General features: G+C 46.6%; 3 protein-coding genes across 21 annotated transcripts in view; 1 reads left to right on the top strand and 2 right to left on the bottom strand.

Annotated features, from left to right (window-relative positions):
- Positions 1-743: 743 nt before the first annotated feature.
- On the bottom strand, positions 744-9043 carry KCTD6 (potassium channel tetramerization domain containing 6). 2 transcript variants are annotated; one of them, XM_074914249.1, is made up of 4 exons: positions 8655-9043; positions 8004-8104; positions 3378-3486; positions 744-2153 (listed from the first exon to the last, which is right to left on the bottom strand). In XM_074914249.1, the coding sequence occupies exons 3-4, from the start codon at positions 3402-3404 to the stop codon at positions 1467-1469; spliced, it is 714 nt and encodes a 237-aa protein (XP_074770350.1). In that variant the 5' UTR covers positions 3405-3486; positions 8004-8104; positions 8655-9043; the 3' UTR covers positions 744-1466. The 2 variants fall into 2 exon arrangements, with proteins under 2 accessions (XP_074770350.1, XP_074770349.1); XM_074914248.1 differs by lacking the exon at positions 8004-8104.
- Positions 9044-9143: 100 nt separating this feature from the next.
- On the top strand, positions 9144-13014 carry PDHB (pyruvate dehydrogenase E1 subunit beta). Its single transcript, XM_074914247.1, has 9 exons — positions 9144-9333; positions 9522-9629; positions 9701-9763; positions 9848-9883; positions 9980-10265; positions 10965-11075; positions 11707-11798; positions 12317-12458; positions 12830-13014. The coding sequence occupies exons 1-9, from the start codon at positions 9202-9204 to the stop codon at positions 12973-12975; spliced, it is 1116 nt and encodes a 371-aa protein (XP_074770348.1). The 5' UTR covers positions 9144-9201; the 3' UTR covers positions 12976-13014.
- Positions 13015-14451: 1437 nt separating this feature from the next.
- Positions 14452-16048, bottom strand: part of PXK (PX domain containing serine/threonine kinase like) — a 36721-nt gene continuing 35124 nt past the window's right edge. For 12 of the 18 annotated variants that reach the window (XM_074914229.1, XM_074914231.1, XM_074914237.1 and 9 more), the window contains one exon: positions 14452-15201. In XM_074914229.1, coding sequence (XP_074770330.1) covers positions 14996-15201 — 206 coding nt within the window. In that variant the 3' untranslated portion in view covers positions 14452-14995. The remainder of the gene's footprint in view (positions 15202-16048) is intronic. The other 6 variants (XR_012634271.1, XR_012634270.1, XR_012634273.1 and 3 more) reach the window with 4 other exon arrangements.

Below are 16048 nucleotides of genomic sequence, written 5' to 3'. Positions count from 1 at the left end.
CCTTTTGAGTCAGAGATGGGAAGGAAAGCTCCTGCCTTCAAGAACCAGCAACTACCATAGAAATCCAGACCCCCTCTTACATCCCCAAAGAGCTGTGGTCTGCACAGCCCAGAGAGCAGAGCAGTCGTGGTAAGGAACACTCGTGACAAGAACGTCACGGGCAAACGTGACCCATTCATCAAAACAGCTATCAACTCTCTTACTCCCAACAGCATCCAAGTTTTGTAACCAGAAATTCTGTTAATAACTATGATAAAGTGCCCAAAATAAGCAGAAACGGCTGTACAAAATCGAGTGAAACCACAGGACCTGAGTGCCTTGACTCGAACATCAGAAGCAGCATTCTACAGTTAAAATTACATATGTAAGTCACTAGATAAATCACTGACAAACCAGATAACACTACTTAGCAGCTACAAGTACTTAGGCTCTGTGTTGCCTCCATCCCTATCCCTTTAGCCGGTACAAATACTTGTCATCTTTCTGTTGGTCATAATGCAGTTTTCAAAACAGAAGCTTTTTCTATGATGAGGACAGATGAATCAACTGATTAACATAAAAAGGAACAAAGTACATCAGTAATGAAAGAGAACAGAGTGCTACCAGAGCATCTGAACTACTCTGCAGCATGGAAAAACAGGGTTTGGGTTGTTGGGTTTTTTTTTTTCAGTTGGTTGGGTTGGGGTTTTTTTAAGCATTAGAGTTCTAGAAGACAAAAAGAAAATACAAATAGTACTCCGCATTTCACATTTTTATTAGCTTCTTGCTGGCAGGCATTACACTTGGGAATAATATTGCACCAGGCATTAAAAATATGAATTCTACCACAGGGACATTTTGCATTTAGAATCCAATATAAATATTTCTAATTATATTTCCATGGCTACAGATAATATTTGGTTGCTTTGATTTATATGCATAGAAAGAAACAGTTGTCATAACTGTAAGAAACTGTACTTATCAAGTACTTTTAAAGGGTGGGATTTGTTGTCCTAGAATATTACAATACTGTTTACTGATTTAGAAACTAAATTAGTCTACACGATAGCAGCTTTTCCCCAACTGCATCTTAAATTCTTTTTGTTTCTTGCTCCCAGTGTCATAGCATTAGATGGATTAGAAACCGTTTAAACGGAGGTAACTTTAGCACTTTAATTTGCATCAGAGAATTGTGTTAATGACACAAAATACCCTATTGTACTAATTCTTCGGTCTCCCTCTTTCAAACAAAAAGGTGTCTTGACTGAACAGGCACATGCATGGTTTTTTTCTGAACAGGACAAAAGGACAGAGCTGCTAGAGAACGAAACTCCTCCAGCCCTTACCAATAAACAATAAATAGTCGTATAAAAAAAAAAAAAAAAAAAAAAGCCCACATTGTTGCTTTAGTCCAAATCCAGACTCTCTTGGGTTTACTGTCCAATTAAGTTGCTAACGGCTGAAGTGGCTCCTGCGGAGTCACAGAATCAGTCATCTGTTTTTCGTGCCAGTCTACAGAAAGTCCAGTTGTGCTCCACTGTGTTTTCATTGGCACGCTCGCTCATGTGATGAACTCTGGTGTTCCTGATCGTGAAGCCTTGCTTTGTGATGTACTCCATCAGATGGACTCTGAGCGACACTTCCTGGTGGTGATCACACGGCCCAAACGTGAAGGAAACCTGGCAGTCCCTGGTGTCCATCATATGCTTATTCCACTTGGTGAAGTGGTTTGAAATGCCTTCCAGTAACGAATGGACTTTTGTGGTGATAGTGAGCTGCGTGATGATGACAGCCACCGGGTTGGAGTACTTGGAAAGCTTCCGGGTGCTGGAGAGCTCCACCACCTCCTCGAAGGTATCCACGGGATACAGCGGCTTGGGGTCATTGAGACACTGAATTAGTGGTTCAATCTGATAGAAGTCTGCTTCCTTCCGGAGTAGGTCGAACTCCTTGAAGTCCAGTGGCAAAGTGAGCTCTGAGGTCCTTAAAAAGTTAAGAACATAACGGAAAAGTGGTCCATCTCTGTCAATAAAGTAATTGCCCTGAGAGTCCCTGGCAGTGGGGAAGTCTCCCCTGAACATGGCCCCAAGCATTGAGTCAGGATATCTCGTTAGAGTCGTGAGGGATGTCGTATACATGTGTCCACCCACATTTAGCGTGACTGGATCAGTCATCTAGAAAAAGAGAAATTGCAGAGTTTATCAAGCCACCACAAGAAGATTCGATCACCTCACTGACACACAAGCCAAATACTCCGAGAACTACAGGCTCTGGAGAGAATCACGCTTCTCCCGTTCAAAGCCTGTAAGCGGTGTTTAGACCCGAACAAATCCAAGCCACCTAGCAACAAAGCACAACTGGCAACTAGACAGGATGATACTTAACATTCAGAATGCACATTTCCAGAACGCTTTAGAAATCTTAACAACTGAGCTACTGTCACAGAAGCAAGTTTTGCATTTGGGCAACAAGGTTTTTTTTCCTATTCTACAGATGGGGAAATGAGCACAGAGAGATTTCCTGAAAAACAAGTTAGTCTGAATGAGGCCCATCAGTGTTCTTTACTTTCACAATCTGTCTCTCAGTCTAGAACAAAAAAAAAAGAAAAAAAAGAAAACAAAGAAAAAAAAAATCAGCTGAACAAGTCTTAAGCCTCTTTCTGTCCCTCAAAAGAGGATGACGGTGCAAGTTTAGACACAGGACCAAGAGCTCACAACCAAAATAATCTAGGCTCTGGTTAAGAGGCAACATTAAAACAAGCAAACAAAAAAGAAATTTCAGCTTTTAGCCCTAAAAAGAAGTATTTATTAGCAAATTAGCTGGCTGCATAGAAGATGGGGGCAGAGCACAAACCGGTCTACATAAACTTCCAGACAGCACATGAGGAAGCAAGAGAGAAAGGAACAGAAATCCCATCTGGCCACCAACCCTAACAACCAGGACTGAGGCCAGCCAGAGAAAAGAGACATATGCATGGCAGCAGAATGTTTAGAGAAAGAGAAAAGGAGAAAAATAAGATGCATTTGTCTAGTTTGAGACAGGGTTTTACAAGGCAAAACCATTTTTCTTTATAAATAAAATGACACCGTCCTTAAAATTATATGGAGAAAGCACAAACTATTTTCAGCTTCTGTGTGTTAGGAAAATGGTAACAGCGAGCTTGAGGCGTCAGTTAGTACTCACTGATTGTACCTAGGAAATATGAATCTGAGCTCTCCCCACAAATAGCATGCAAGGTGAAGCACCCAGAGAACCTAAGTAAGCTGCTGTAACATGCACAGTTTTTCTTCTCACATAACTGAAGCTCTGGATCCACACAAGACAGATCTGGAAGGATTCTGCCTGCAAGATCTTGAAAGCCCAGTTGTACCACAGAGCACACACGCGGGCTCACTTACCATATATCCCCAGTCTCCATTATCCATCTGTTCAGTTGCTTGAACTGTGGTATCCCAAGTTTAACAGAAGGCCGCTGAAAGGATACACGATTCACCTCCTATTATCTCCCTGCAGGAAAAAACACACACAAAACCACAAAACAAAGAACAAAACATGGCAGACCATCAGTACCTACAAGAACAACCGAGGGGAATGCTTTCTAATCCAAGGCGGGCGCTCTGCCAGGAGAGCATTCGGCTACAAAGCCACATTAGCAGAAGAATCTACAAACGAGCTTTTCCCTCCTTCTCCCTTCGTGCTACCCACAGGACTGCCTCCAGAGCACACAAGTAATCACTCCACCGGCTGCCTGACCATCCCAGCTTTGTTAAATAACAAGCAATGTGCCTCTGATACATTCACAAACAGACTGTTTCACCTGGGAAACTGTGAGTCCTTTGGAAGACAGATGTTCTTCACCCAATTTTAAAAAAAAAGGTTATTTAGCCACCATTGACATCATACATGTAATCAGTTAATATCAGTCAAAATTCCCATGCTCCCATTTAAACTGCACAGAAGAATCAATCAAGCATGAAAGTCAACGAAGAAGGGAAAAAAAAAATCCTCACTGCAGAATTAATAATTCATTAGTGAACAACTGCAATTGATGGCAAGAACATTAATCTACAGACAAAGAGTATGAATGGACTTCACAAACACATACACAGCCTCAAAAGAAATCTCTTTAGGGACAAGCCAGAGGACATCAAGTGTTTTCAACAACACTCCAACAAAAGCAATCTGAGAACTCGTGCGTGCTGTAACTTCCCCAAAGATGCCGAACTGCTGACTTGCATAACAAGGGGACTCTCTCCACGCAAGTACAACAAGGGAAATCCACAGCCTGGGTTGTGCAACTCGCGGAGGGGAGGAAGTGAATGACCCCAGACACCAGTGGAGATTTCCCCAATGTCAAGCGAAGCACAGACAGGGCAGTTAGTCATCAGTAAGCCTTTATCCCTACCCAGAGCCTGCCTTTCTGCTAGAATTGCTGAAAATTTAGGTCAGTCCGTTTTAAGCAGGGTACAGCTTCTCAGCTTTGTTTATTTTTACATCTTAAAGACCGCACAGTTACCAAGACTTCTGTTCCCATCTTCTTTACTAGCAAACTTCAACACACAGTCACCCAGCTAAAAGCAGCACAAAGATTGAGCCGAGCCAGAGACCCACACTCCAAAACAACCGACAGATCAGTTAATTCCCAACCAAAAAGATTACTTGCCCTTCTCATTCCTAGCAAACAAGGTTTGTCTCGTTCTCCGCAGAACAAGGCAGTACATCCCACCTCTTCGGGCTCTGCTACCCTGCCCAAACCCACCACCTGGGCACAGCAGTGTCCAGCAGGTCAGGCCTTCAGGGGCCAGCAGCACAAGCACAGCCTCAGCTGCATCCCAGATGTATTAACAGAAAAAACAAAATCAGTGTATGAAAATCATGAGGTCAGACAACAGAAGACTAAGAAATACTAAGATACAGAACTAGTCATACCAGGATCTTATTTTTACAAATTAGAGACAGAGTATGCCTCAAGAAAGTATATTAAAGCTCACCCACCCCCCCACCAGCAGATAAACCTGGAATGCCAGCTCTTCTGCCAACCTCTGTAATTATTTTTTGTAACTGCTCACAAATCAAGAAGTGAATTCATTCAGGTTTTATTTGGAACTGTCATTCAAGTACAGCTCATTAACTTTTATCAATAGCCCAGACCTTTTAAATTCCAGCACTCATAGGTGTTAACCCTGGTCAAGTATGTCACCAGTGTAACATGCAGATGCACTAAGACCATAGGAGAGACTGGTACAGGTTTCTGATATTCAGGGAGAACATTCACCTGAAAGTGAAGCGATGCAGCCAGCCAGAAACTTCACTAGTCATCACGATAGAAGAGATTTGCAGTCTTAATAAAATTAATTAGAATTATATGTTCAGAATATTTCAAAGACAGACAGATGTCCATCAGTTATTTAAACTGGTGGGCAGATACTATGTTATTTTGGTCAGTATCTAAGTCCACGCTACAGATGAATCAAGACTTTGTTTATCACGGAAAAAAAAACCCAGATAATACCACCTGTCTGTAACAAGGGCATGAACTAATCTTTGATCACAGCACTGCTATGTAACACCAGAGTGAATAATTCACGTGAGCAATTAGCTAAAACAGACCCAGACCTCCCTCAACATGTAAGTGACATTGAGAAGTCTCACTGACCTTTGTGTAAGGAGCCAGGATCACCAGGCACACACAAACCTCCCTGGCAAAGCCAGCGAGACACACAGCGCCAAGGGCTGATCCCAAGAGGCCATCCTAAAATACCTGAGTGAGATCACAGCTACCTGATGCTCCCCTCACCAGCCTGCGAGCTCTGAATTTCTAGACAACTTCCCAGGCAAAAATTGCTGTTTGGATACAACCTGAGATAAGACGTAGCAAACCACATCACAACAAGGGTGGGGACATACACCCTTTCAATGATGTTTTCAATTCTTCCTGATGGAAATAACAGTGATGCATCAGTGGGGGTGGGCAGACACTCACTCCATCCATACCCCGCGATGGGCAGCCTCAAGCCAGCTCTTGTCCCTGTGTCACACAACATACTGCACCCTGGGACAGCCTCACTAACGTGGTCACTCACATCCAGCCAGCAGAGAACATGCAGCTGTATCTCAAGACTGCCTGTCAGTAATAACCATAAGAAATACTCATTTAAGATGAAATTCAGCCAGACAAACTGCTGACAGCATTTAAGCCAAACATTCTCTGGTGGAAGCAGAAGTGCACCGACTGTGTCAAACCACAATCCTGCTTCTGCAAGTGGGGAGAAGACAGACAGCACCAACACGGTCGCCACAGCTGCTGCCGCAGCCCAGCACCAAGAACATCCAAAACTAGAAAGGCACAATGAGAAGCGAGTACCTTTGGAGAAAAGCACTCAAGTCATCATTTTATACTTAATACACCAAACTGGATACCTGCATTTATAAAAGGTGCACTCTTCTTTCACATATTATGACTCAGAGGATTACTAGGCTTTTTACCAGCAACGCTACTGCAACAAGTAGCCCCATTAACTTCAGCAGGGCTTCTCCCAGAACAGAGCTGCTAACTGCAACCATTTTGTAAGCTGAAATTCAGAGAAAGCAAATGAAAATCAGCTGAAAGTCTGAGTCTGAACGCACACACAGAGGCTTGAGACAGGCCAGGGGATGCCAGCAGCACTGCTAAGCATTGGCACTGCTGGGACTACATGCACTGCATCTGGTCAAGGCCACAGGCTACACACTGCACCTGGAGAAAACCACCGCACTGCTGCCATGTGCGGTTACTTGAAGGAGGAGCAGAAATACACCTAACAGTTACAGGTCAAGAGGCAGCCACCACCTGATTTGCTCTAAATGTTTTTCATTTCAACAAAAGAATTAAAGGATTTACTTATGGCACTGGTCTTTAACGGACAGTTTGGTATCAATATTACAACATAAGCTGTTTAACCTCCACACAAACTGTTTAACCTCAATAGCTACCTTAGATTTCTAGGTCAACATAGAGCTGACAGGAATTCTACCAATGGCAACTTAAAAACAGCAAAGCTAGAACTCTACTTATACAGATAAATATACTTGGTATTTCAACGTACTCACTTCGTGAGCTCCCTGCTTCTCACATCTAGATCTCCAAAGATGAGAAAACGAAACTCCATACCCCAGCACAGCTATGCTGTGCAAGGACCACTTCTCTATTCCCCAGCCAGTCAATACATTTGAAAAGCACATTTTTATTGTAAATCCTTATCGGTGACTCACTTGAACTGTCAAAAACTAAGCTAGCACCAGTGATGACTGTACTCCACCAACCGTACAGCGAGTCCAGCGTCTGCAGAGCAAACCCATGAGGCCCCAGCACCGTGCTACCCTAACCAAGGGAGCAAGGAGGAGACAAGCTCTTAAAACAACCAGTTACCAAATCTTCTCGTAATTCAGGAGATCAGCTTCACTAAAGAAAGCATCCATCACCTTCTACACGTCAAGTTTATAATGACTAATACAGTTTATTAAAAATTAACTTAGTTCCTGCTTTTCTTTAGTTGCTTTTTACTTAGTCTTCACCACAGGCAGAAGAGAAAAACGCTCACGCCAGCCACTCAGCATTTTCACTCCTTTATGTCTAATTGCTTCGCTATGAATTCCAAGCTCCTGAAGTTTCCTTCCCTTCCCTGAGGAGCTCTGCGACATCCTGGTTTAAGTCCAGGTTCCAAACTTTTATTTTAATTGCTACTTGTCTGAAGAGCCCACATCACGCTATCTCACGAGAGCAAAAGGAAGACGCTTGTATGTAACCTGGTCCTGCTGGCCCTGTGCTGCTGGGTTTTACCCCTTTTGCTTCTGTGAAACTAAACAGTAGCTGTCTGCGTGTGGAAATGTGTCTCCAAACACTTTTGGAGGAAGGCTGGTGTCAGAAAAACTAAGCCTCCCTGCACACATCAATGGGGGTCAGCATGTGCACGGACCAAGGAGTGACAGCAAGACAGGGGCAGAAATCCTGCCCCTGTGAGCCCAGGCCAGAGAGGGGCCCAGACCTGCAGCAGGAGCTGGGAAGCGCCGTTTTTCCATCACAGAGGAGCCAGAGAGCTCACGGTGGAAGAACTCTCCCCAGGATCACAATGATTCAGCAAAGATGCTGGAAACAAACCCAAACATTTTGCATGCAACCTCTGTAAGTGACTCCAGAGCCCACACCCTCACCCCTACCCCAAACCAGTGTCCCAGCTCTGTCTCCTCTCCCCAGTGGGGCAGGAGGACCCATTCCCCTCCCAGCACAGAGTAGGGCCCACAGAGACCCGACCCTCCCTGCCAGAGACGACCGCCGGGCACCCCGGCTCCCACCCCGGCATCCTCCCCAGCCCAACCGGGAACAAGACCCAGGCACCAGGTGTGCCATCCCCACCCTAACGCCAGCGCCCCGCCATCCTGCCCCGCAGCGTTCCCCCAGTACCGAAAAGGCCCCAGGGAGCCCAACCCCGAGCCCTGTTCCTCACCCCAACCCGGGACGCGGCCGTCCCGCCTTAACACGCTCCCCCACAGAGGGTACGGGCACCCCGCCCCACCCGGGCCCCGGGTGCCCGGCCCCTCACTGCTCCCCCGAACCAGGGCAGAAGCAAGGCAGGCCCCGGGCGCTCAGCCCCGCATCCCCCCCGCCCCGAGGCGGCGCGGCCCGGCCCGGCACTCACGGGCGCAGCTCCCGACGCGGAGGCAGAACCCAACGGGAACGGCTGAGCGCGAACCCGGAGTTGAGCCGCGGGCGGGGACGGCGCGGGGGGTGTTTCCCAAACAAGCCACGCCCCCAAGACACACCCCCACGGGAGGGGAGGGCCGGGCACCGCCCCCGTTCGCCCCAGGGCCGCCAGCCGGGTGCCCGCGCCCGGCGCCCGCCTCAGCCCCGTGCCCGGACGCGGCGTCACCGAGCGGGTTGGGAGGGGCCCGGCCCGGGCAGCCCCGTCGCCAAAAGGCGAAGCCGTGGCCGCGGGCGGGGCGCTTGAACCCGAGCCATACGCCTCCCCCTCAACGCGGGACGGACACACGGGTGTCCCTCCGACAACCGGCCGCCGCCGCCGCCGCGACCCGGACGTGACGTCAAAAGGCAGCGCCGCCGCCGCCGCCCCAGTTCTCGCGAGAGCGCGGGGCGAGGCCCCTGGGCAGCGCGCGCGCGAGGGGCGGGGCCTGGCCTGGCCGTCACCGGCGGCGCCCCGCTCCCTCCGCCTAGAGGACACGGCCAAGATGGCGGCGGGTGCGGCGGCACTGCGGCACCTGGCACCGCTGGGCGCCCGCCTCCCGCCGCAGCGCCGCGCCGCCGGGAGGCTGCTCCAGCACCGCAGGGGCATCCGCCTCTCCGCGCCCGCCGCCATACAGGTAGCGGGGCTGCCGCGGGGAGGGGTGCCCCGAAAGAGGCGTTGGGCGAAAGGGGGCTCGTCCCTCTCAGGGGACGTGTCCGGCCCCGGGGCGGGTGGGCGGTGAGGTGAGGTGACTCCCGGTGTCCCTGGCGTGTGGGGAGCCCCAGGGTTCTGCCCCCGCCCTGCCCAGCTGCCGGTGTCTCGCAGGTGACGGTGCGGGACGCGCTGAACCAGGCGCTGGATGAGGAGCTGGAGCGGGACGAGCGCGTCTTCCTGCTGGGCGAGGAGGTGGCTCAGTACGATGGGGCCTACAAGGTATGCGGATGCCGGTACCGGGCCGGGAAAGGTCCTCAGGCGGGCCCTGACTCCTCTCTCCTGCCCTGCAGATCTCCAGGGGTCTCTGGAAGAAGTACGGGGACAAGAGGGTGATCGACACCCCGATATCAGAGGTAAGGCTGCCCCCCCTCCTACCCTGGCCGTCCCTTCAGCAGCCGCTCCCCCGGTCCTCATCTCTTGGTATTCTTCTCTTTTAGATGGGCTTCACAGGAATCGCTGTCGGTGCCGCTATGGTTTGTAAATTTGCATTCCTCTACTTCTGATTTAAAAATATAAAATAAACTGGTTTTAGGTAAAACCATACTCAATACTTTAATATATTTTAATAGGCGGGGTTGAGACCGGTGTGTGAATTCATGACGTTCAACTTCTCCATGCAAGCAATCGATCAGGTTATAAACTCCGCAGCCAAGACCTGCTACATGTCTGCGGGATCGATCGCTGTTCCCATCGTCTTCCGGGGCCCCAACGGCGCCTCGGCTGGCGTCGCCGCCCAGCACTCCCAGTGCTTCGCAGCTTGGTACGGACACTGCCCGGGGCTGAAAGTCGTCAGTCCTTGGAGCTCAGAAGATGCTAAAGGTCTGCTGAAAGCATCAATCCGGGACGATAATCCAGGTGAAGACAGGCAGATCGTGGCGATACCTAGCACTCCATCCTGAAAAGAGTGTCTGTTCTCCCCTCCTGCCCCATTTAAAACAAAAAATTGTTAAACCCTTTTTACTTAAGGTTGCTTTACTGCAGCTTTAAGGTACTTACAAAGGCACGGAAGTATTCTTTTCCTTGCTAGCAGCAGGCTGATTTTGTGCTGTGACCAGCTACGTATCTTTGGTGCTACTTTGGTGCCAATCAGGAAACTTAGAAGCATTTATGAATCTACTGTAAATGTGTTAAAAAGGGTGAAGGTGAGTCAGGAGCAGTTCCTGCATGTATAAATAGTATCTGCATAACTCATTTCTACAAATCATGAAGTTCAGATGATAAATTCAGAATGTCGTTAATTAAAAGCAGGGCAGCCTTTGTCTTAATTTTTCACAAACGTGCAAAATCTAAGACCTTTCTAAAACTAGCAATTCTACTGTCGTGTTCCAAAAGTTTACCTGGTTCTATTTAAAAATTAGTTGTAGATAATTTTTTAAATAATTGAGCATTGAAGTAAAGATTGTGAGGGTTTGGGTTTTTTTAACTACTTCCATAAACATAGTCCAGTCCTTGCTGCCTGGATGGGCTTAGTACCTTAAGCTAGTGTGCTGCAGTACCGTTAATCATTCCTGTGCCTGCAGATGTACACGTTAATGCAAGTATGTTTTCTTCTAGTTGTGATGCTGGAAAATGAATTACTGTATGGTGTTCCCTTTGAAATGTCTGAACAGGCACAGTCAAAGGATTTCATTGTTCCAATTGGAAAAGCTAAAATAGAAAGGCAAGGTAAGCTGAGAGTCATTTGTTTCCTTATTAATTTAACTCCTTAGGAACTTTTAAAAATTATTTAGCTCAGAACACTGCTGCCATGTGGCACAGAAAAGTATTTCAAATGTCAAAATGTTATATTTATCCAGTAGTATACTTTATGGTTCTGTTGCCCATGTAAGGAAAGCTCACCTGATTCTGTATTCATCTAAAACTATACCCTTCTAAAGGATTTCTTCTGTAGTACGGAAATAGGTGATGGCTGAAAAATTTTTTTCCTCACCTTAGTAGGTCATGTTTGTCAAAAATGCAGAAAGAGGTCACTGTAGTATTTCAGCCCGTTTGTTCATAATTTGTGTGAATGGTATGTTTGAATGTATATAAATGTTTGAAAAGGATAATCCGAAAACTATATGAAATACCTCTTCAGTGCCCTGAATTAAAGAACAGAGCTCTTGTCTTAGCAGAGTCCTTCTGCTGCCACTCTTCATGCTGTGTATGAGCATAGAATACTCAACATTTCACATAAACATATGGAACTTAATGTTAGGATTCTGTTGTAAATTTAACTTGAGAGGAGCCTGGTATCTAGAAAAAAGCTTTAAATCTTGAGGGTTTTTTGCTTTTTTAACACTTGTTTCTCTTCTAGGAACTCATGTTACATTAGTGTCACACTCAAGACCTGTCGGACACTGTTTGGAAGCAGCTGCTGTACTTGCCAAAGAAGGTGTAGAGTGTGAGGTGGGTGGGTTTATGTTGCTTTTCTCTTTCCCTGAAGTGGGGGGGAAAAAAAAGCAGAGGGTCTTCTCATTCTGGCTCTGCAAAACTTCAGTGTGTTAACTACAAGCTTCTTAGATCTGTAAAAGCCTTAACAGCACGTGCGTTTCATGTTCCTGCATTTCGTGTTTCTGCATTTGACCTTTTCATCACAAAATTAAGACAGAACTACTAATGATTTTCAGATTGACCCAGCTGTATGGTGAGCACAGCAATGACAGCATGTATTAGTATGGCTGTATCTCAGTATAGCCAGACTGACCTGTCTGGGATTTTCCAGGAGCCACCGGAAACTGTTCCACACAGTCTCTACCAGAATAAAAGTTAGACATTTTCTTAACTTGGAAGTCTTGTCTTTGAAGTCAGAATAGATGAAAGTGCTAAAGGGCACTGTAGCCAAGCAGCGGTAACTGACAGGCTTAGATCATAGCAAAACTCACACAGTGCCCCCCCTGCCCCTTTTTTTTTTTTTGTTTCCCCAGGTTATAAACCTGCGCACCATTCGCCCGATGGATATTGAAACAGTGGAAGCCAGCGTTGTAAAGACAAACCATCTCGTCACCGTAGAAGGAGGTTGGCCACAATTTGGAGTAGGAGCTGAAATCTGTGCCAGGATCATGGAAGGTACCAGGTTTTGCATGTTAATCTCACCCCCTAGTCTAAATCCTGACAACTTCTTGATAAAGCCAGATGAAGGCAAAGTTAGGGTTTTATACCTGAGCAGCTTGAGCCTAGCTGTCTTGCTCCAGAGATTTTCACAGGGTGGATCCAGTTTGTCTCCAATTGCAAGTAATTCTTATCCCAGGAACATGACTGTGTGAGAAGCGGGATGGAAACTTTTTGTCTAAACCACAGCACGTGAAGATAAATGAGCAAGGAACAGTGCTCTCTGGACTATTAGAGCTGTGGGAACAAAATTGTTTTAAATAGATTCAGAAATTGAACTGAGAGAAAACCACAGTGCGTGGCAACCTGACAGCTGTCTTTTGTTTCAGGATCTGCCTTCAACTACTTGGATGCTCCAGCTGTGCGTGTTACCGGTGCAGATGTTCCTATGCCTTATGCAAAAATTTTAGAAGATAACTGCATACCTCAGGTGAAGGATATAATATTTGCAGTGAAGAAAGCTTTGAATATCTAAGTTGTAAATACATGTTTTAAAGTTCTCCTTTACAAAGTGTTAATGGTGTTGGGCAAGTTGTATGCGTAACTTTTGTTGTATAGCTACATGAACTTTTTTGTACAGTGGGGAAACTATTGTGGCCTCCCAGGATATTTATATGGGGTTACCCTCTAAACCACACTTCATAGAAGCAACAGTGTGGTAATGCTTGTTTGTTCGACAGTACAGGTGGGAGAAATCCTATTCTGAATTCAAAGTGAGGAAAAAATCCTCCATTTCTGCTTGGCTTGTAATTACCAGGCTAGCTGTAGCAGTGGTAGTTGAGGGAAGAACTGCAGTGAGCAAGAGGAGGGCTGGAGTCCGGTCCCAGAGTGCTGCAGGGCTCTCAAGGAGCTCATGGTCATAAGGCTTATTAAAGGTGAATGGTCAAACTGGAGTGAGTGGAGCCATGCTTTTCAGTTCACTGAAGTGCAACCCTCTGCACATGGTGGCTGTGGAAGCCTGCAGGATGGGTTAAGAATGGGAATGAGCACTCTGCTCATACAGGAAAGCTTCTCCGCAAGAGCTTAAATAAAGATCCTGATCCTCTTCAGTACATAACAGGAAACACTACCTAATTTTTCTTTACTAGCTGCCACAGTGATTAAAAAAAAAAACCAAACTTGGCCAGATGCTTTGCTTTTATGTTTTGGGGGTTTTTGTAAACTCATCACATGGGCTTGCTCAAACTATAATTGTTACAGTGCAAAATAAAAATAAGTTATTTTATTCAAACGCACAAGGCTTGGGTCTGAAGCAGCAGCTGTGTAGGTTGTGTGTGAAGAGCTGGGAGACCGTTGCAGCAGCCCTCTGGCAGATGAGCACGTCCCAGGGTTTAGCTGAGGAGCTGCTGGGGCTTTGGTCAGCACCTTTGGGTACAGTGAAAGGTGCCTGTAGGAGCCTGTGCTGTACCCTGGGTAGGGTGCCTCTCCCCTCAGCTGTTGGAAATACCACGAAAGCAGACAGAAGAGCTCGGGTTCTTTTTCACTCAAGGGCCAGGAATACTTTTTGGAGTATTTCCTTTGGCAGAAGTGCTGTTAAGTTCTTGGGAAGTCTGGCTTGGAGGTGCAATCCTAGCTGAATATACCCACCACCACGCTGCTGAAGGAATTCCATTAACATTTTAATAAAAATGACTGAATATCACAGGTTACATGAAACTTTGTACAGACATTCTCTGCATAGTAACAAACACTGATGTACTTGAATTTAAAAAATGGATTATCTATAATCCTTTAAAGTGCAATTTGTTTAAGGTTTTAAATCAAAAAGGATGTTTCAATAAAGTTTAAACTGTAGAATTAACTTGAAGTAACTTTGCATTTAACTAAATCAAGAATAATATCCCAGTGCCCTATTAACTCCCATTTCAAGTCTTTCCTGATTTAAAACACTTTTCCTTAAGAGTTACAGGTAGGATGTCCATTTAAACAAGTTCAATGAGACAGCATTTTTCACTCCACCAGCAAATATGGTGGGAATAAGATTTAATTCTCCAGTTCCCTCACTTGTGCGGTATGTTTTAAGGGTTGGGGGAGTTGGGTTCTCTAAAACAAAACCTGCTGATTCAATGCAGCAAGAATGAAGGTGAGTTACAAGTGCATGAAAAGAGCTGAAAAACTGAGCAGACTAAAACTACGTTCCTGTAATTTGAAAAAAAAAAAAAAAAGGTGGTGGAATAGAGCTAGGAAAAAAAAAAAGCATTAATTCACCATGATTGTGGTCATTCCTATTTTGAGATTTTTATTCAGCTATATAGAAGTTGCTGTAGCCCTGAAACTGTAGCTAGAGAATAAAGTTCTTGAAACCAAGTAAAGAATGGAGTACTTATCACAGCATGGCAACGCAATTCGGGCAGGGCAGTTCTGCTACTCGAGGAAAGCTGAAACGGGGTAAATTGGCCGCTCTGCGCTGGTGGATCAGTCGCCAGTCAGGAGGGTCCTGTTCCTAACAGCACAGGAGGGGGACAGGGAATTCAATCCTGCTGTGACCAGTGGCCTCAGGTGATCCGGGGAGCGCTGTAGTCGCAGGTCTGTGTTTTCTTCAGCGTTCCTTTCTGAAAGTTTTGAATGGAGCTGAGTAAGGCTCCTCGGCTTGCGCTGACGTCGGGCTGCGGGCTCGGCTGCGTTGGCACCTCTGTACTCGGAGGAGGAGCTGCTGGTGGCAGGGGTGGCGGTGGCGGTGCTGGGGGTATCGACGATGCTCCTGTTGAGTTGAGGAGAGAAGATGGAGTTTGATTATGCCAAGGAGGTCCTGCCGCAGAGGACTCTGGCTGCTTAGCTGGACTTAGTCAGTCCTGCACTAGTCACGTCATTCCTTGAATGCCAGTGGAGTGTGAAGAACAGAACAGATGAAAAATGCCAAAGTGATCAAATCCCTCTATCTGCAGGTGAGTTGTGTCATCTGAGACACCTCTGAAATGAAGCCTGAAGTGCCTCAGTGCTCGGGGATGCAAAACGTGACTCGTGTGTGATCTTGCACTGAGGGAAATGGAGATCCCTTTAACAGGACTTCCCAGCTTCAGCTTCTCTTGTTTATCTCCACTGAAGCAACTTGGTCTTTGGTCATGAACAGTAACAAAGACTGGAAGCCAATCTTAGTACTTGTTTTTATTTTATGACTAACTTTACATTCTTACAGAGGACTGCATCCCTGGAGTATTTGTGATGACTGCTTGGTCAGATTTTCCTCCATTTTTAAAGTATAACTGCAGATAGAGTTTTCTGGAAGTGTTTTACACTTCGCAGTACTGTCAGACTTTCTCCAAACACGTCGTAACAAATGCTTGTTTCACAGGCTGAACGAATCACAGCAATCTGCCCCTCGTGTTCCCCCCAGTCACCTTTGCGCTCTGGCCCTTGCTTTCTACCCCAGTCACACCCATCTCGTGCTTCTCATCACGCCTCAGCCCCCAGCTCCTGCCCCCGGGGAAGGCAGAGCCCGCAGCAGGGGCCCGTGAGGAGCTGCTTCCCGGCAGCTTGGAGCCAGACCCGTGGCCCTATTTGCCCCAGGCAGCTCTCCCAGACACCCTGATCTTGCGCTGCTGCCCACT

The sequence above is a fragment of the Athene noctua genome, chromosome 10, assembly GCF_965140245.1.
Source record: "Athene noctua chromosome 10, bAthNoc1.hap1.1, whole genome shotgun sequence".
NCBI classification, from domain to species: Eukaryota; Metazoa; Chordata; class Aves; order Strigiformes; family Strigidae; genus Athene; species Athene noctua.
Note: the sequence above shows the minus strand (reverse complement) of the source record. Positions and strands in the feature narration are given on the sequence as shown.

What these genes read in the sequence shown, in the direction of transcription:
- KCTD6 (XM_074914249.1), bottom strand. Translation starts at nt 3,404, where the DNA reads ATGGATAATGGAGACTGGGGATATATG. An exon ending in ATGGAGACTGGGGATATATG is followed by an intron (nt 2,154 to 3,377) that starts GTAAGTGAGCCC and finishes CTCTTTTTCTAG; the next exon opens with ATGACTGATCCAGTCACGCT.
- PDHB (XM_074914247.1), top strand. Translation starts at nt 9,202, where the DNA reads ATGGCGGCGGGTGCGGCGGCACTGCGGCACCTGGCACCGCTGGGCGCC. An exon ending in AGTACGATGGGGCCTACAAG is followed by an intron (nt 9,630 to 9,700) that starts GTATGCGGATGC and finishes CCTGCCCTGCAG; the next exon opens with ATCTCCAGGGGTCTCTGGAA. An exon ending in AAGAAGGTGTAGAGTGTGAG is followed by an intron (nt 11,799 to 12,316) that starts GTGGGTGGGTTT and finishes TTGTTTCCCCAG; the next exon opens with GTTATAAACCTGCGCACCAT.